Source organism: Mastigoproctus giganteus, chromosome 10 (genome assembly GCF_048544385.1).
Source record: "Mastigoproctus giganteus isolate SK-2022 chromosome 10, ASM4854438v1, whole genome shotgun sequence".
NCBI classification, from domain to species: domain Eukaryota; kingdom Metazoa; phylum Arthropoda; class Arachnida; order Uropygi; family Thelyphonidae; genus Mastigoproctus; species Mastigoproctus giganteus.
In genome coordinates, this window is record NC_143584.1 from 25,386,494 (window position 1) to 25,407,459 (window position 20,966).

General features: G+C 39.0%; 1 protein-coding gene across 1 annotated transcript in view; it reads right to left on the minus strand.

Annotated features, from left to right (window-relative positions):
• Positions 1–15,427, minus strand: part of LOC150078880 (uncharacterized) — a 187,684-nt gene extending 172,257 nt beyond the window's left edge. The window contains exon 1 of the mRNA XM_090382881.1: positions 15,154–15,427. Within this exon, the coding sequence (XP_090239007.1) occupies positions 15,154–15,427 (274 nt within the window). The remainder of the gene's footprint in view (positions 1–15,153) is intronic.
• Between the last annotated feature and the right edge of the window lie 5,539 nt (positions 15,428–20,966).

Genomic DNA, 20,966 nt, shown 5'->3' on the forward strand with positions numbered 1-20,966 from the left:
TTCCATGTCCACTTCCTCTTCACTGTTTTCTTGAAAAAAAGTGTTCATTAACGACATTCCTCGAGATTCTGCAAATTCCCCAAGTCTTTCACCAATTCCAAAATTTCCTACAGTTCCCCTTTCTGCACTGTTTTGTCTCTTTCCAACCTTAGCATTGAAGTCTCTCATAATGATAGTGTAGTGGGTTTTCTGCTCATCTAGAAGACTCTCAATTTCGGTGTACATTTCTTCAACCTCTTCGTCATCATGGCTTGATGTTGGTACATAAATCATTATAATCTTTAGCTTGTACTTCTTAAAAATCCTAAGTAGTAGTCTTGACACCCTTGGTGATGTACTTTTGAATTCCAAAATATTGTTTTTTATATCTTTATGGACCAGAAAGCCAACTACACCTTTGCTCCTTTCACTATTTCCATTGGTGTACAGCAGATTTCGACTTTATAAACTTATAAGTGATTAATTTCTTCTTCTTCTTGTTTCAGCCAAACTGATGATATTCTAATTCACATTTTCTAATTCCTTTTCCAGCTCTAATATCTTATCTTCACTGATAAGCGATCTTACAATGTAACAGGCCAAGTTCAGTTTCCGTGCATGGCAGCTTCGTCGTACCCAGAGATTCTTAGCACCCTCTGCTTCCATTCTGATCCTCTCGTTGCTGTAAGAGAGGGAGTGAAAGCTGCTGGAGACTGAGGGTCATTTGTTTCGTCATGCTGTCATGTGCTGGAGGGTTTGGTCTTTTCCTCTTCATGCTAACTATGCATCTTGAAGAGAACCACTCTACACATTCATTGCCACCTAAGTGACGTAACAGGGCTTACCATCGAGGTGCACATAAGTGGATTTTAGGGAGGCAGGCCAACTGGACTTCTCCTAAGTCTTCTGAAATAGAAAGATATTGGATCCATCAGTGTTTTAGACTGAGTGTCTTGTAACACACAGAATGCCTGTTCCCCTCTAAGCCCCCCTCATTTCAGGTGGTCTCAATTTGTGAATCTGAAACAACTTAATGAAAAAGAAGGTATGCGATGTGAACTGACATTGGTATAAAGAAGGCATACCTCACAAATGTTATATACTTAATATAACAAAAGCCATATGGCCTAGTTAACATATTGAAAGCATTTTAAGGAATTATTCTTTCCATTTATATGCTTTAACAACAAATGGACACAATAGTCTCAATGCTTTTCCATACATTAACCAGGCCATGTAGCTTTTGATATATCTGTATACATGAAGTGTGCTTTTCTTACACAGCATGACAGTTAACGTCAAACAGCTTTTTATACTAAGTTGGCACAGATTCACTACCTGAAACCAAAACTGAGGCTGTAACTAGGAATTCCTAAGCCCGAGGCAAAATAAAAATTTTGCACCTCCCAGCTCCCCTATAAATAAACATTATAAATCAACAATAAGTGAGTAAATAAATAATGAAATACTACAAAATGCATGCTGCACTCACTCATTTTTCAGTATTTCAAAATTAAAATATATAAGTAACTATGAAAAATATATATTATTTTTTTTAAATGATACACTTTTGTCTCCTGATTTTTTATTCCTGGTATAAATTCTTAAAAAATACAAACAACTCTGGATTCATTCTTTATTCGTAAAACTGAAAAATAGTGTAACTTCAATAAACTTTACTTAACCATATATTGTTCAACATATTATAATAAAAAATGTCTAATAAAATAATCGTCTCATTTTTCAGTTCCTTCAATACATTTTTTAATATGTATAAGTACATAACACACATTATGAAAATTTGGCCCCCGTTTTAAGTGTAACTTTCTGGAACCAATTATCCTCAGATAACGAGGACCCCCCCCCCCCCCCGTATCTCATCTTTTTCAATAAAAACAGACTAACCACAAGTAGTGCAATATCCAGATGACTTATGGAATCACAAAGTTTGTTCTGTTTTGAATACTAAGACCACTGTGATATTCCTTGCAGTTTAATTATCCACTGGCCTCATAAACACATAAGCGGACAGAATAGTTCTATAAACTGTTATACATTTTAGAAAACCACTTTTCCATAAACTGTTATACATTTTAGAAAACCACTTTTCCATAAGCTGCTACACATTTTGGAAAACAGATAGACTTTCGGAATAATGTATGAAAATTTCCTAGAAAATCAAAACTATTAAAAGGATCAACAAGTCTTGTGCTACAAGAGAGCTATAAAATATAATAAACATAAAATAGGGTATGCCTTCACGTGGCACTGGGTAAACCAAGTTTCCTACTAAGTGCATCAATCTCATATTGGGAAGGCAACTCAGCACAAGTTGTCACTGGATCATTCACTCACAGTGCCTAATTTGCCAAATGAGGCACCACCAAAAAGGGAGGTGGGGGAAACCTGGGTATAGGGCATATACTATTACTATAAAAAGCTCAAATATTTTTGTGTATCATACTTGGCACTGTACCAAATGTTTGCAACAAGAGGAACTTGGTTATGACATTGGTCTGTTACAGTGTAATGTGGTGTCACAGTTACACAATGTTTTAAGTGCTTTAATCCATTATATACAGGTTATCCATTATATATATTAATAATCCATTATATAAAGGTTAATTAATTCATTATATGGATTAATGCTGTAAGCACTTGCTTACAGCATTAATCCATATAATGGCTCTGATATATAAAGATTATTCAAACGAAAACCAAAAAAAAAAACCAACATAAAATGAATATTATGCAAAAACTGGTGATAAATAAACTTGTAGTGTATAATCTTGTGTCCGATTATTGACCAAAGTCTGTTGGCTGCACCAAGTACCCATATTATACCATCTGCTGACATTATTTAGAAACGGTCAATTTTCAAGATGGCAGCTCCCTTGCAGTTATACACAAAGGTAGAGATGTGATCTGTACTTTGATTTTGAATGCAGAAGTAATAAAACCTGCTGAATTTATTGTAGAATGTTGGATTAGTATGGTGAACCTTACTTGGGACAATAGGAAGCTTAAAGTGGATGAATAATTTTAAGAACAAACAGTATTGAAACTATTGAGGATGCTCCTTGACCAGGGAAAGCATGTTGTGTTGGGATACAAGAAGTCATAGCAGTGGTGGAAGAATTCATACAAGAAAACCATCACATTAATATTGAAGAAATTGTCATAGCATGCAAGATTAGCGTTGATACAGCATATATTAAACTAATGAGGAGATGTACTTTCAAAAGGTTTGTATTCAATGGGTTCATTAATATTGAATACCAAAACTGAAGAGACGACAACTTAACATGTGTTTCATTCTTCTTGGATGGTATAAAAATGAAGATACCTTCTTAGAAAACACACAGTGACTGAAAAGGAATCACGAGTAACACCAGAAAGCAAACGTGAAAGTTCAGAGTGGCACCGTACAGGTTTACCTCAAACAAATAAAGCCCATACCCAAACATCAGCCAGGAAAGTGTTATTTGTTGCATTCTGGGATCATAAAGGAGTGATTGTGGAGCATCAAACAAGGTTTGATTGTTTGATAAATACTGTGATGTGCTTTTGAATAATTTAAAGTGTCCTTGGGTGTGCACCTGCAGTATGATAACCATCTCACACCATCTGTTTGACACTGAATATAGAGTTAAGTTTGAGGCACTACCACTTCCTCAGTATTCACCAGACAGCTGCAGGTGATTATTGCACATTTTGACCACTAAAAGATACATTAAGAGGTTATCACTTCTTGTCAGAGGAAGTCAAGATGGCAGTGCATGAATGGATTCAACACCAATTACAAAACTTCATCTCTCAAGGTATTCAAAGTATTGTTAAGTGTTAGAGAAAGTGTGTATAAAACAAGGAACTATAGCATAGATTGACACATGTAGTTGATGTTGTTGTTGATGAAATACAACTATTATTTATGATTAGGAATAATATACAAATATATCAGCATTTGTCTATTCATATTCAAGTATTCTTCAGCATATATTGTAAGATATAAATTATTTAAAAAGATTATAAGGTGATTGGTATTAATGCCATAAATATTTCTGTATATTACACTGCAAAGCTGGCACTGTGACAACTGTTTGCAACAATAGGAACTCGGTTAATGCCCCTCATGGTATTGTGAAAACTTGCTTATGTCATGCAGTGTTAGTTGGTTGATTAAAAGTTTCAAATAGATTGAGATAACTTTATCATGAGCATAATGTAAATGGCAATTTTTATAATCATTTTAAAGCATTAATGATTATAATTATTAGCATTTAACTGTTCATATCTAGGTATTCTCCAAGATATTTTTGCATTCTGGAGAATACCTGGATATTATATTATATCAATATTATTTCATATGATACTATATTTTCAAAGCATACATTGAGATATCAGTTATTTGAAAGGTTCATAAAAGTAACTGGTATTTTGAAATATTTAAGATGGAAGAGAGTGATGAATTGCCATGAGCCAAAGAATGAAGGCTGTGTTTATTGCAGCATTCAAATACAGATGTGGATAAGATGAGCACCTTGATGATGGTTTGACATAGAAATCTCAGAGAAAAAACATTAGATATTACATCATTTGCTCTTGCAGTAGATATGAAGAAGAGAATCTATGGGAGAGTGAGAAGACATAATGAAGGAAAGTCTAATGAAAAAGGTCTATAGAACAGATTTACAAATTAATTTTTTTCATTATATGAGAGGAAAGGCTAATTTTAAGCTGTCACATGGTTAACTATCAATGTCATATGCAAGGCTATCAGATTTTGGGAATTTAAATAAAGTTTTATACCTATTGGAGCAGTACTTTTTATTTAAAGTGCATAGTGTTACCAGGACAACTCATGGTGAAGTGCTCTGTGATATGAGATACCAATTATAATGTTATAGCATAGTATATAATGATATTATATAGGCAAACTTACAGGGCCGACCGGCTAGCCGGGTGGGTAAAGTGTCTGCCTGGCAACCCAAAGGTTGTGGGTTCGATTCCCGCCTCGGGCTTGGATCAAAGTACTACAAAAACCTTGGGAGGTGCATTATGGCCACAGAAGCCAACAACTACCAAAAAAAAAAAAAAAAATAGGCAACCATACTTTCCATTTGGCAGTAGTGAAAAGCAGTGGTTCGCAAACTTTAATGACACATGAACCACCTTTTGGCTTGAAAAATTTTCTGCAGGCCACCAAGCACAACAAAATTGTTTTTATGTTATAAATTTAAATTCTTTCAGTTTTTGAATATTTATAAGAAATTTCGGACATTATTCACGGACTACTTTGAGTATCTCTATGGACTTCTGGGGGGGGGGGGGGGGGGGGTAAGGAAGACAGTTTGAGAAATGCTGATCAAGAATATCCACTATGGGTTGCCATGAATAATCCGGGCAAGAGGCAGTTAACAAAGGATATTGGAGCCAGCACAGGCACCGGGGCAAATGACCTCATCAAGCTGGCCGCCTTTTCTCCATGGAGGACCCAGATCCAAAACGACAGGATTTTTTTACGTAGTGTAGTTGCAGTCAAAATTCATCATTGGCAACAAAGCTTTCTGACTAAATTTATTATGATGCATAAACAAAGCCTGAGAAGCACTGATATAATAAGCCCCATCAAATTATTAACTTTTCAATGTAGTTGCATGAATAAAACAAAGTTAAAGACGGTTAATAACAATAAAAAGGATGTGATTAGCACAGCTGTTAAAATGCTGGACAACCAATGTGATGGACCCAAGTTTGAATTCCCATGAAAAGAGAAAAAAATAAAAATAAAAATCGCAAAAGTCACTTCATTGGACTTAACTCCCCAAAGGTCAAAGTGACGTCTGAGGCAGAGCGATGCCATCTGGTTTTGCACCAAGTAACTACCACCCTCCATTGGATGCAAAAGCCAAACCTAAACATGCCCACCTCAATAGCTGGATGAAGATAAGAAGTAGAAATTTTATTTATTTTTTTTTGTTAGTTATTGGCGCATCGGCTTTGGTGGCCATAATGCACCTCCCAAAGATTTTGCATTTTACTCTAATCCAAGCCTGAGGCGGGATTTGAACACGCAACCTTTGGGTTGCCAGGCAGGCACTTTACCCACCTGACTAGCTCAGTCGGCGAGTAGAAATATTGAACATACTGAATTGAGTGTGGCACAAGATGAAGTCATTCATATTCAGGCCTTAGGCCAAAAGGGCCGTTCAAAAATTCACAGTCTCCTAAGGAAAACAGTGATGCAAATGGCACTATTCTCTGAATGGATACCACAATGGAAGGGAAGGGCAAGACCATCCAACTAGAAGTGCTTCTTGTGCAACTGCACTAGTAACCATTTAGATGATGTTGATTTTGATTTTATTGGCGCAAAAACGACTAAAGTTATAAAGCACCAAGAAAATATTAAAATATCAACAAAGATAAATTCTGGTAACCTTTAAAAAGGTTACCTCGTCAAATTGTTATTTATATATATATATCAGGCAGTATAAGTTTAAAAGTAAGTGATCCAATTTATATATGTGTATATATTTTAATGGCTTGTAAAAACTTAAAAACTGCTGACACATGGTCGTTGTCTGATAAAATTTGACTGAGTGTATAATGCTCAGTCGGATGAGTAAAAGCGGTAAAATATATATTGCGAAAATGGATAAAATTAACGCAATCTATTAAAATATGCTTTATTGATAAAATGGTGTCGCAAGACTCGCAGTAACCATTTAGGAAGGAAGAAAAAGACAATGTATGAAGTGGTGGGGCATCAAAATGAATATGTTCATCATGTAAGCATACTACAAAGTAATGAAGCTAAAGACTGACATGAAAATGTACAGGACGAAACTACATACCAAGTGGCTGGAACATTCCTGACTGTTCAGGCCACTGAACAGCAAATAGCAGATCAGAGATGGACTATTGTCATGAAGAACCTGAAGCTCCAGCAATCTTGAAAAAAATCAAGCAGGATGTGAATGTCCAACTACACAGAATATGGATACAACCGAACCAGAACTGGAGGAGGAACAGCAAATACAAGAACTACAACCCAGAGCAGCCAAAGTGGAAACAGACAAAGTCACAATATCCAGAACAAAAGAAGACTGGAAGAAGGCCATAGCAAGAAATGGACCCCACAAAATACCAAGGCAGAAACCCAAGAGAATCCTGTAGCAAGTCACAGACCATCTCGATCGACAAATAATACTGGATTACATCAACAACGATGAAGTAACACTAAACACCATCCATACAGCCATTTACTGTGCCACTATAGCAGGATGAATCCTGTAGAAAGAGGTAACTACCATTAGGGGTAAAGGGAAGGGTTATTGCTTCCGTAAAGGCGACTACGATGGACTGAGACAGTATTTAAATTCTATACAGTGGGACCAACTGATGATGTTACCAACAGCAAATTCAAAATGGGAAGCATTCAAAGAACTTATCTTGGAAGCTACTAGGCTTTACATACCAACTAAGAAATATTGTTCAAGGTTTAGGCCAAAATGGATGTCAGATGAACTAATGAGGCATATGGCAGAGAAGAAAAATGCATGGGATACTTACAAATTAACACATGACACAGAAGCCTATGATAGATACAAGTTGATATGCAACCAAGTTACAAAGGAGGTTAGGCAGGCGAAGGCAGATTACGAGAAATCCTTGGCAAGGGATGCAAAGAAAAACAGCAAAGAGTTCTTTACTTATGTAAACTCTAGAAGGAAGGGGATGAATCAGATTGGTCCACTTGATATTGATGGGTCAACTGTTGATGATCCTGCTCAGGTAGCTAACAAACTAAATGAATATTTTGTATCGACATTCACACATGAGGAGTTATTCAGCAAGGGGAATGCCAGAGGCGTATTCAACTCTAGCAGTAAGCTGCAGAATCTTGAAATAACTGGGAGTAAAATGGAGGAGAAATTGTTGAAGATAAACACAAGAAAGGCACCCGGGGTGGATGGGATCTATTCAGTTATATTAAAGGAGGCAGCAAAGGAAGTAAGCAAACCCTTAGCCATAATTATGAGAGCTTCCTTGGACTCAGGGGAGGTACCCATAGACTGGAAATGTGCAAATGTGACCCCAATTCACAAAGGAGGATCAAAGGCTGACACAAGTAATTATAGATCTGTGAGCTTAACTTCTGTTCCAGGAAAATTAATGAAGGCACTGGTTAAAGAAGCACTGCAGGATCATTTAGACAAGACCAGTTATAGCTCGGCACAGCATGGTTTTGTTAAGGGGAAGTCTTGCCTGACCAATTTGATTGGATACTATGATGCAGTCACAAAAGAACTGGATGCAGGGAATAACTTTGATATTATATACTTGGATCTTAGAAAGGCTTTTGATACTGTTGCACATGGAAGACTGCTACACAAATTGGAGCAGTGTGACATTGGAGGCAAATTGCTGCTATGGATAAAGGGGTGGTTGAGGGGGAGAAGACAGAGAGTGGTAATCAATGGACACTGCTCATCGTGGACTAATGTTATTAGTGGAGTCCCTCAGGGCTCAGTGTTGGGTCCATTATTGTTTTCTGTATTTATAAATGATATTGATGATGGTATATCAAGCTTAATGTCCAAGTTTGCAGACGATACAAAGGTTGGCAGGGTTGTCAAGGACACTACTGACACTATGCTGCTGCAACAGGATCTGGAAAGGTTGAGCAGATGGGCTGAGAGGGGGCAAATGAAGTTTAACATTGACAAATGTAAAGTACTACACATGGGAAACAGCAACCCCAGAGCAACGTATCAACTCTGTGGTACTACACTGACAATGGTAGAGAATGAAAGGGACTTGGGGGTGGTTGTGCAGGCAGATATGAAGTTCTCTGAGCAGTGCAGATGGGCTGCAATAGTAGCTCATGGAGTATTGTCAATGATATACAGGAATTTTTCCAGTAGGGATAAGGAGGTGATTATTCCCTTGTATAAGGCAATGGTCAGGCCACACCTAGAGTACTGTATACAGGTCTGGAGGCCTCATTTCAAGAAGGATGTAGAGCTGCTGGAACGAGTACAGAGAAGGGCAACAAGATTAGTGAATGGAACAAAGGGGTGCTCTTACGAAGAAAGGCTTAAGTTTTGCAAATTACAGTGTCTGGAGACTAGGCACCAGCGAGGTGATCTGATAGAGGTGTATAAAGCCTTGAATGGTTTGAGCATTCAAGGCTTTATACACCTCTATCAGAGGAAGCTCAGATTATTCTGAGCTTCCTCTAGCTCAGAATAATCACCTGAGAGGGCATAAATTCAAATTGAGGAAAGACAGATGTAGGATAGACGTGCGGAAATTTGCCTTTAGCCAGCGGGTGGTTGGTTGGTGGAACAGACTTCCATCCCTTGTCGTGGAGGTTGATAGTCTAAATAAGTTTAAGGCTCGGCTGGACAGGTATTTTGAACGAACAGAGGGGTGAAGTGGAAGTGGTTTTTTTTTTTTTTTTTAGCTGATGCTGCATAAGCTTGCTTTCTTGCATCAAATGCCTCTACTAATGCTAATGCTAACTACAACCCAGAGCAGCCAAAGTGGAAATAGACAAAGTCACAATATCCAGAACAAAAAAAGACTGGAAGAAGGCCATAGCAAGAAATGGACCCCACAAAATACCAAGGCAGAAACCCAAGAGAATCCTGTAGCAAGTCACAGACCATCTCGATCGACAAATAATACTGGATTACATCAACAACGATGAAGTAACACTAAACACCATCCATACAGCCATTTACTGTGCCACTATAGCAGGATGAACAGAAGAGAAACAACAGAAAAAAAAAATGCAAAGACAAGGAACACTAGCCTGGAAAAGGAGGATACAGCCAGAGACAGAACTAAGAGTGAAGGTAAGCCAACTGACCCAGTACCAACTGGGTAACAGAAGTAAGAAGCTGATTGGAAAAGAGAGGACAATCCTCAAGAAAGACATCCACAGCACATATGAGACCTATAATCAGAGGATCGAAGAATACCTGGACAACCTCAAACAGACCCTCCTTGCACTCAGCAAGAGACTTTGCCGATACAGGGAGAATGTCCAGAGGAATGTGAGACAACCAGACATTTGATGAAAACTAGAGAGCCTTCCACAAGAACATCACACAAGAGGAGAAGGGTTTTTTTATTTTTTTTTTTAGGAGCATTAGCAACTAAGGCCATATTGCTCTGTGGATATGTGGTGGTCATTCCCTGACCTTTCCGCATCCTCCATATTTGGTGGTCACAGGCTCGAACCCTGGTCTAATCAAGAAGCATGTGCTACACACTGCTGCTCTTGCCCACCTGGCTACGGAGGTGCCGGAGAAGAAGGGCAATAGACCTTCTGACCCAAGGGAACTAGAGGAGTTCTGGGGAACTGCGGAGAAGCAGTTAGTCATAATGGGTGTGCCCCCTGGATAGACCTAGAACAGAAGAAAACCAAGGACATACAAGAGATGAAGGAATGGTAGATTTGGAAGGAAGAAGTACAACAGCCATCAGAAAGTCCCACTGGTGAACCCCAGGAATAGATAGCATCCACAACTACTTCCTGTACAAGAAGTTCAGCTGCACACACAGATACATAGCAGAGCAGTTTCCCAAATTAGCATCCTGTCATAATCCCAGAGCCTCTGATTCAAGGAATCACTTAACTGAAGGGTAAAGGACAAACGCACCACAAACTTGGCAAAGTATAGACTGGTCACCAGTCTACCAACAATGTAAAGATCCTGATCCAGCTACATAACCAAGAAGATATCAGACCACTTGGAGTCAGAACAGCAGAAGGGATGTAAGAAGATAATCAAAGGATGCAAGGAACAATTGACCATTGGCATGGTAGTTATGGAGCAAGCCCACAAGAAGCACTGTAACCTGTAAACAGCCTACATCAGCTATTGCAGGTTAGATGGTAGACACTGAAAATCTACAAAGTCAACTCAACACTGACATGCTTTCTAGAAGCAACCATGGCAAAAAGCAGGCCCACCATCACAGTCAAGAACATCATGACCAGCATATCCCTATCAGAAGAGGAATCTTCCAGGGAGATGCCCTGAGTCCACTCTGGTTCTGTCTAGCACTCAATCACTGTTGACCATGCTCAATAACAGCGAGTACAGATATACCCTAAAAGAAGGGAGGAAGAACCTGTATGTCCTCTCTCACCTAATGTGCATGGATGACATCAAATTCTATACTGCAACCGAGAATCAACTCCAACAGGTATTCTGAATTACTGAAGAGTTCAGCACTGACATCAGGATGCAATTTGGCCTGGACAAATGTAAGGCCCATGGATTGCATCAGAAAAATCAGTTGGCAGAAACTACCAGCTGAAGACTGGTGAAGAAATCAAAGGCATCACAGAGGGAAAGACCTACAAATATCTGGGGATGACACAGGCTCACCAGTCAGAACACAAGGAGATCGAGACCTGTCTGAGTGAAAAATAGCATCAGAGACTGAGGAGCCTGCTAAAATCAAAAAACTAAAATCAAAGGAGGGATCACAATCAGATCCATAAACACTTATGCAGTCCCAGTAACTAATTAATCTTGGGGATCATAGATTGGACCAACACAGAGCTGGAGGAGGTTATGAGATAGACCAGGATAATAATGACCAAGAGCCACCAACACTGCCCAAATTCGGCCATTGAGAAACTAACCATAGCCTGAAGAAGGGGTTTGACCAAAGTATATTTGGTCATTGAACAAGAACAAGAGAAGATGGCGATTAACAACCTGTGGGATTAATTCCAGGAAAACACAGCAACAATCTAAAAAAAAAAAAGCAGTCTACCAATCTACCAAGCCATAAAAAAGATGGAAAAAGAAGATCCAACTCACACAGACAGAAAGATGGGCAAAGAAGGCACTTCATGGTAGACACTACAATGACTTCCATCAAGACTACATAGATAAGATGGCTTCCAATACATGGCTCACAAGTGGGAAGCTCCTCCCCAATACTGAAGGAATCATGCTCACCATCCAAGACCAAGTAATCAACACAAGGAACTACAGGAAATACATCACCAAAGATACCGGAGTGACAGATGATACATGTTGACGATGCCACTCAGCCCCAGAAACTATCCAACAGATCATTGTGGTATGCAAGTTGATCAACCAGACAGAATACACTCAGACTTGATGAGGTCACCAGTATAATACATCAGCAGCTAGCACAAAAGAACCAGTTGATTAAAGAAAGTATATTGTATTACAAGCATGAACCCTAAGCCATACTACAGATCCCTACTCACAAACTATACCGGGACTGTGCGACAATAATAGACAAGAAGATCCCGCACAGCAGACTAGACATAATCCTCATTGACAAGAAGGAAATGTCTACCTACCTGATTGACAGCACAGCGCCCAATACCAGCAACTCCAGAGAAACTACGAGGAAAAGATCAGGAAGTATACACCCCTCAGACAGGAAGTCAAAGAAATATGATATATGGAACAAGTAATGACGATCCCAATAACCACATCAACCACCAGCATGGTGTCAAAGAGCCTCCATAAGAATCTAGCAGCAATAGGCCTTGCAGAGAACACTAACATGGAACTCCAGAAAGCTGCAATCCTGAACACCAGCAGGATAGTCAGAGAGTTCCTTGATCAATAATAGTAACCAGATATAAGAACCATCCCCACACACACACCTGGTATCATTACCCATTGCAGGATAGGAAAGAAAAAAAAAACATTAGGAGAAGAAAGAGAATGAAAATAATAAAATGCAGAAATGCAGCAGTTGCTTCACTGTTTACCTTTCAACTATACAGGGTGTTTCAGTTAAACGTTTTAGAACTTCTAAGAGGGGTAGGGTACATCCTGACAACTCGAAATCATATAGCAATGTGGGGTCGGAAATGCTTTCCTGAAGCGGTGTTGTACACAGAAGCACCATAAAGAAAAGAGACCGTAAGTGAGAAATCGTTTTAATAATACATGAAAAGAAGCAAAAGGTACATGGATTAAAGTAAGTGTTCGAAGTTTCTTCCACGGGCTACAATGCACGCCTCACATCTCCGACGCATGGACATCCGAACATTCTGGAATACTCCAGGCGAATTTCGAATTTCTTCGGCAGCTACTGCGATTCTTGCAACCAGCTCCTCAGCATTGTCAACAGGGGTGTCATAAACTAGCGATTTCATATGACCCCAGAAATAAAAATCAAGACATGATAGGTCGGGTGACCGAGCAGGCCAACGCACGGGACCACCACGTCCGATCCACTGTTGACCAAATGTGACATCCAGGTAGTTACGAACATCTCCGCTATAATGGGCAGGGGCTCCATCGTGTTGGAACCACATTGTCTGTTGCGTTGATGCAGAAATCTGTTCATCTCTCAAAAGTTGTGGCAATACTTGCTGCAGAAAGATCAAGTAGATAGGTCCGGTTAGACGACACGGTAACAGGTAAGATCCGATGAGGTGATCTCCCATAATACCGGCCCATACATTGACCGAAAATCGAATCTGTGCTGCACGACGTCGTATTGCATGCGGGTTCTCGACCGCCCAGATATGGTCGTTATGCGTGTTGAAAATTCCTTCCCTTGTGAAGGATGCCTCATCGGAAAACAACACTTCAGCAGGAAAAAGGGGATTTGTAGCACATTTTCCAAGGTACCACTGTGCGAAAGCAATACGAGGTGCATAATCCTCCGGTTGCTGTGTCTGGACATGCTGCACGTGAAATGGATGCATGTCTTGTTCTCGGAGAATCCTCCAGACGCTGCAATGGGAAACCCCGACTGCGTTTGCTAGACTTCGTGTACTCGTTCTTGGATTCCCCTGTACATGCTGCAGCACATTCTGTTCGACGGCTGGAGTCCGTGCTGTTCTTACCCTGTCCCTGTCAGCTCTTTCAAATGAACCTCTCTCAGCTAACCTCTGGTGCAGTCTTGCAAAGAAATTATGACTGGGAATACGCCTCGTCGGATATCGTTCCGCGTACAAACGCTGTGCGGCTGGCCCACTACAATTTGCAGCCCCATACGCCAAATGCATATCGGCTAACTCTGCGTTCGTGTAATCATCCATCCTACTAACTTGGCGTTCTTGTTCAAGAATTTCGAAATTCGCCTGGAGTATTCCAGAATGTTCGGATGTCCATGCGTCGGAGATGTGAGGCGTGCATTGTAGCCCGTGGAAGAAACTTCGAACACTTACTTTAATCCATGTACCTTTTCTTTCTTTTCATGTATTATTAAAACGATTTCTCACTTACGGTCTCTTTTCTTTATGGTGCTTCTGTGTACAACACCGCTTCAGGAAAGCATTTCCGACCCCACATTGCTATATGATTTCGAGTTGTCAGGATGTACCCTACCCCTCTTAGAAGTTCTGAAACGTTTAACTGAAACACCCTGTATACTCATTTCACAGACTGCAAGATATAATCAATAACAATAATAATGAATAAAATGGAAACTTTCACTAAAGGAACATAGTAACTTCTCTGCTAGCATACCTTCCTGTTAGATAGTCATTTGGCAGGGTTGTTTACCAATCAATCACTTTGAATGTCTCAGTTTATTTGGCTGGTACTATTACTTCTGGAATTAATTATCAATTAATTAGTGTTAGTCTCCTTTCATTTGTTTAAGGTACAAATACATTGTGCTAAGTCTTACTTCGAGTGCAAACAAGAAATGTTAACTGCACCCTATCCCCATTACTTACTTTCACTGACTTCCATAAGCAAACTTCAAAACCATTATTTGACATTAGGTTTAGATGGATTAAGAAAACTTGCAGAAGCATAAGATTTAGTTCCCAATACACAGCACACTTCTTTTTTTAAATTTCTAAATACTTTTTGTCAAACACTACAGAGATTTCTTTAGACTAGATGTTAATATTTCACTACTTTTTTTATATGACACTAAATTATTTAATCTGTAATGGTACCTTTATATTGAGCAGTAGTTAGTGTTTGTGGAAAAAAAAAAATAATAATAATAAAATCATACATAATGGAAATTAATCATCAGAGTGAGAAAACTTTACTGACTATAATAGCATATCAACATGAATGACTAACAGTAAACCTAATTCAGCAAATGCATAATGGGAAAGCAAGCTTGCAAAGCAGATATCATGTTCCTTTGGTGAAACTTTGTTACTACTAACATTTTAAGTACCTTGTGAATTATCATCAGGATTTGAAAGACCCGTATGCAACTGTTCTTGTGGAATAAGTAGACTTGTATTTGTGAGATCAGAGGTTTCAGCTGCTTCATCTGTTGAAGGTGCAATGATGTGTTCAACAGCCACATGATTTTCCACTTCTTCTTCGGTATGAAACAATGAACCACACTGACTGCAGGCATAAGTTTTGAAATTGTTTTTATGATCCATAAATGGACCAATGTCATGAAATTCTTGGTGACAGATACCACATATGAGTACATCCATGATTGTTTCCTGAAATTATGAAATTAAACAAATTAATAATTGTGTATATGGAAACAATATGCTTGATTTTAAGAAAAAAGCATTAAAATTAGTAAAAGCATGAGGACTTTTTAATCAAAAATAAAGGATAAGTAAATATACAATGTCCTTCTGCTATTTATTGTAGATATGGTCACATGCATATAAATATTATCATAGTACTAAAAAATGGTTAAAGTTTTTAATTATTCGGCATTCACAAAATCATGCTAAACTAAGCTATTCTTGACTGAATTTTATCCAGGATCAAATTTATGTTCTAGGCAAATAAGAGTATTATCTAAGGCCCACAATTTAGCAACTCCTGGCCCAAGATTTGTTGAATTAATTATGAATAGATTATCTTTTGTAATTAGATGTGGGTAAGGGGTTAATTTAGACTAATGTTACAGTCGTTTTACCAAGTTTTGACCCATTCGAGATTTACTGCTAAAAAGCACTAGACTACAAGAAGAGTTTACTGTCATATAAATTAGTACAATATCATACTTTCTATACATGGTAAACCAACTGAAGTTGTGCAGTGGCATCATTACATAAATCTCATATTGTGATTTTCTTCACAATAAATTGCCTCATCATCATCAGCTGCTTTCAATCCACTGCAGAATGAAGGCCTCTCCAGCAACTTTCCAGTTTCTTCTGTTTTGTGCAATGGCCAACCATTTACTATCTACGAATTTGAGAATTTCAACTGTCCATTTCTGTTGTTGTGATCCAGGTTTTCTTTTAGTTCCTCTTGAATACCATTCTGTTATTTTCTTAGTCCATCTGTCATCATATCTTCGAGCTATGTGTCCTGCCCAAGTCCATTTCAGTTCTTTAGTTTTGATAAGAATGTCCTTTATTTGTGTTTTGCTGCCTAATCCATGTGTTTCTCTTCTTATCTACCAGTCTGATTCCTAATATAATTCATTACCTATGAGGGTAAAACTCCAGTTTATAGTACCCCCCCCCCCCCCCCCCGTCTGTGGTCAACGATCGGTTTTGCTTGAATCCCTCCCAAAGTCACGTAAAAACCTGACCTTTTTTCACTAAACAAAAATGAAAGTCAATTAAAAACATTCCCCTCTTATAAGTATTTTTTTCTTTCTAATTACAAATTTTTTCTCGGTTCATGTCCTTCATGCAATCTGTGTTTGTCTCATAGCGTAACACAAGGGGTACCATAAACTAGAGTATAACCCTATGAGTTGCCTATCTCATTATATCTTGAATAAGTAATGCTTCCCAGTCGAGAAGACTACTGTTACTTATTCTTAGTGGGTATCACCACCCAGAAGACTGTTTCCTACCCACTCACCAATAAAGAGCCAATAGGCCCTATCACAGCCATCTGGGTGGTGGTGGTACCTACTGAGAATAAGTAACAATAGCATTTTATACTGGGTAAGCATTACTGTTACTTATTTGTGGTATTAGCAATGGCATTAGAAGTGTCAAGTGATGCAAGGAAGTAAGCTTAACAGCATCAGCCAAAAAAAAAAAAAAAAACCCACCTCCCATTTCTTCCAGCAATCGACTACCTGCCGGCTAAAGGCAGTCTTCCACACATCTATTATGCAATTGTCCTTCCTCAATTTGAATTTGTGCACTCTCATGTGTGTAGTCTGAGCAAGAGCAAAAATCCCATCAGCACCGAGCATACTCAATCCATTCAAAGCCTTAAACATCTGAGATCACCTTGCAGCTGCCTAGTCTCCAGACACTGCAATTTGCAGAACTGAAGTCTTTCTTGGTAAGTGCACCCCTTTGTTCTCCTCACCAAGCTTGTGTACTCGTTCCAGCAGCCCTACATCCTTCATAAAATGAGGATACAATACTCAAAAATGGCCTGACCATTGCCTTATACAATGGGATAATAATCTCCTTATTCCTGCGAGCAAAATTTCTGTATATCATTGACAAAACCCTGTGAGCTACCCTAGCAGCCTATCTGCACTGCTCAGAGAATTTCATGTCGGACTGCAAAATTACCCCAGGTTTTTTTCATTTTCCACTAATCTGAGTGCAGTACCACACAGTTAAAAAGTTACTCCTTGGGGGATTCCACTAATAATATCAGTCCACAAAGAGCAACTGATTATCCACTGATTACCACTCTCTGTCTTCTCCCACTAAACCATCCCTTTATCCTTAGCAGCAACTTGCCCCTAATGCAATAGTGTTCCAATTTGTAAAGTAGTCATTTATGTGCAACAGCATCAAGAGCTTTCCTAAAATCTAAGTATATGATATTAAAATTATTTTTTGCATCCAGTTCATTATGACCACATCATAGTATCTAATCAAATTAGTCAGACAAGATTTGACCTTAACAAATCCATGCTGTGTCTGAAGTATATGCATCCTAGTCTAGATGATCCTACATTACTTCTTTTACCAATGACTCCATTATTTTCCCCGGAGCAGACTTTAAGCTAACAGGTCTGTAATTACTCGTGTCATCCTTTGATCCCCTTTTGTGAATTGGGGATACATTCGCATATCTCCAGTACATGGGGACTTCCCCTGAATCCAAGGATGCTCTCATAATTATGGATAACGGTTTGCTTATTTCCTTTGCTGCCTCCCTTAATATAATTGGATAGATCTCATCCACCCCAGATGTCTTATGTTTAACTTCAACAATTTCTCTTCCACTTTCCTTTCCATTATTACAAAATTGTTTAGCTCTCTGTTGAGAGTCTGATGAATTTCTGGCATCCCTTCCCTAAAGAATTCCTTATATGTGAATGTAGATGCAAAATACTTATTCAGTTTGTCAGTAACCCGAGCAGGATCATCAACAGTTGAACCATCGATATCAAGTGGACCAGATCTGATTCATTCCTTTCCTTCTAATGTTTACATAAGTAAAGAAGTACAAGGGTAGTTCAATAAAGAATTGCCCTGACCTAGCTGCAGAGGTGCTAGGTCAGGGCAATTCTTTTGATTCTTGGCACAGGTTTTAGTCCTCTACATAGCTACGTGCAGATTTACACATTTTCCCCATCGATGGATGAGGCTAAGGATACTGTTTTTGTAGAAGTGGTGAGGTTGGTCTTTGAACCATGATTCTGTTGCAGAAATGAGTGTCTCGTCATCAAGGAAGTGGGTCCTCTGAAGAAATGATTTGAGGGAAGGAAACAAGAAGTCCAATGGTGCAAGGTCGGGTGAGTAGGCTGGATGGGTCAGTATTTCATATCCACAAGTGGCCACTTGTGTTGTTGCAATTTCAGAAGTGTGAACTGGGGCATTGTCTTGAAGCATTCTCACACCTTCGGATAGCATGCCACGCCTACATGTTTTGATTTTCTCCGTAATTTTGTGAGTAAGTTGGCATAACAGGCACCTGTAATTGTTCTATCTTTCAACAGGTAATCAGTCATTATTACACCTTTCTCATCCCAAAACACTGTCAGCAAGACCTTTCCTGCTGATGCTTGGACCCTTGCCTTCTTGGGGGATGGGGAACCACGATGTCGCCATTTCATGGACTGCTTTTTACTTTCAGGGTCGAAATGGTGTATCCAACTTTCATCCTGAGTGATTAGACGAGAGAAAAAGTCTTCCTCATTTTTTTGGCACAGGGCTAACAACTCTTGTGATTTCTGTTGTCGATCAGCCTTCTGGAAACCAGTGAATAATCGGGGAATCCATCTTGCACTCAATTTCCATAAATGGAGTTGGTCATGAAGGACTGTTTCGACACAGCCCACACTAATCTTCACCTCCTGGGACAATTCACGCACAGATATCTGGCAATCTTCCATGATTAACGACTCCACTTTTCTGATCGTGCTGTCATCAATGGCTGAATGGGGAAGACCTGGAATGGGCTCAGATTCTACCGATGTCCGACCACACCTAAACAGTCTATGCCAGTGCTTCACAATGCCATAGGATGGGACTTCATCCTTATATACAGCAGTCATCTCCTCGTGGATTTCTTTGGGAGACTTTCCCTTCAAGAACAGATACCGGATTACAGCTCAGGCTTCAACTTTGTCCATGATGCTACTTCGTCACACGTTTAGCTCTGTAAGAGAAAAACAAATTAAGACACAGGGCTGAAATTTTACACCTTTAGTACACAGATATGTATGATGCACACACAAAATATCATGACTGCAATATATGGAACTAGGTAAGGGCAATTCTTTATTGAACCACCCTCGTATTTGCTGTTTTTCTTTGCCTCCTTCATGAAAGATTTTTTGTAATCTGCCCTTGCTTGCCTAACTTCCTTTGTGACTTGGTTACAGACAAGCTCCTTTCTAGTTTATATCTACAACAGGCTTCTGTGTCACCTGATAATTTATATGTATAATGAGACAGGCAACTCATTGTGAATGAATTCACAATATGAGATGTTATGTAATGATGCCCACTTCACAACTTTAGTTGGTTTACTGTGTATAGAAATTATGCCATTGCACTAATTTTTACGACAGCAAACTCTTCTTGCAGTCTGAGGATTTTCATCCCTAAATCTCATATGTATTAAACTACACCCCACCTGGCATCTCTCACACATAGTGAAATTAATTCATAACTGGGTTGTCGAGCTGTTATACCATTGGGGTACCAATCCATTCACTGATGAGGGACCAAATAACCCTGAAAAAGCCATCTGGGTGGTGGTGGTACCCACTGAGAATAAGTAACAATAGTGTTCTCTACTGGGGAAACATTACTTATTCAAGGTATAATGAGATAGGCAACTCATTGTGAAGGAATTTACAATATGAGATGTTATGTAATGATGCCACTGCACATCTTTGGTTGGTTTGCTGTGTATAGAATTGCATTGCATTAACTTATATGACATGTTTTGACCCTTAACAATGCACACAAACTTTTGCAACATACAGAGACCAAATGATGGAAAAAGTTAATAATAACCAGATAAAAGGTAACAAATTAATTTGAATAGTATAGTATCATTTAAGTAGCATTATATTATATTTTAATCCTAATTTCATTTAAAAAATAAAATACTCAGTATTTAAATACTCGGTAAGAAAAAAATCTTTTTAGTGGGATACGGAAAATTAAATTAGAGAAAGAAATAAGGATTTCAGAGGAGCAGTGTGGATTTACAATCTACCCCCACAGGTATCTCCACCTTGTCATTGGTAAAGGAACTTGTATGCTTCAATGAACTATAGAGCTATATCAGCAGTAGCTTGCTACCAGTAGGGCCACCCAAGCCGGGTTGTTATTGTTATTTGGTGTTTTAGGAGCATTAGCAACTAAGGCCATATTGCTCCGGGATATGCGGTGGTCATTCCCTGACCTTTCCGTATCTTCCGTATTTGGTGGTGACGGGCTCGAACCCCGGTCTAATCAAGAAGCATGTACTACGCACTGTTGCTCCTTCCCACCTGGCTACGGAGGCGCCACCCAAGCCGGGCAGATCTATAGCGAGGAGCCAGACTAAGAGAGGTACCCTGGCCCAGCTCCCCATTCATCGTAAAAACTTAGCAATACTAAAAGACCTAACAAAGACAAAGCT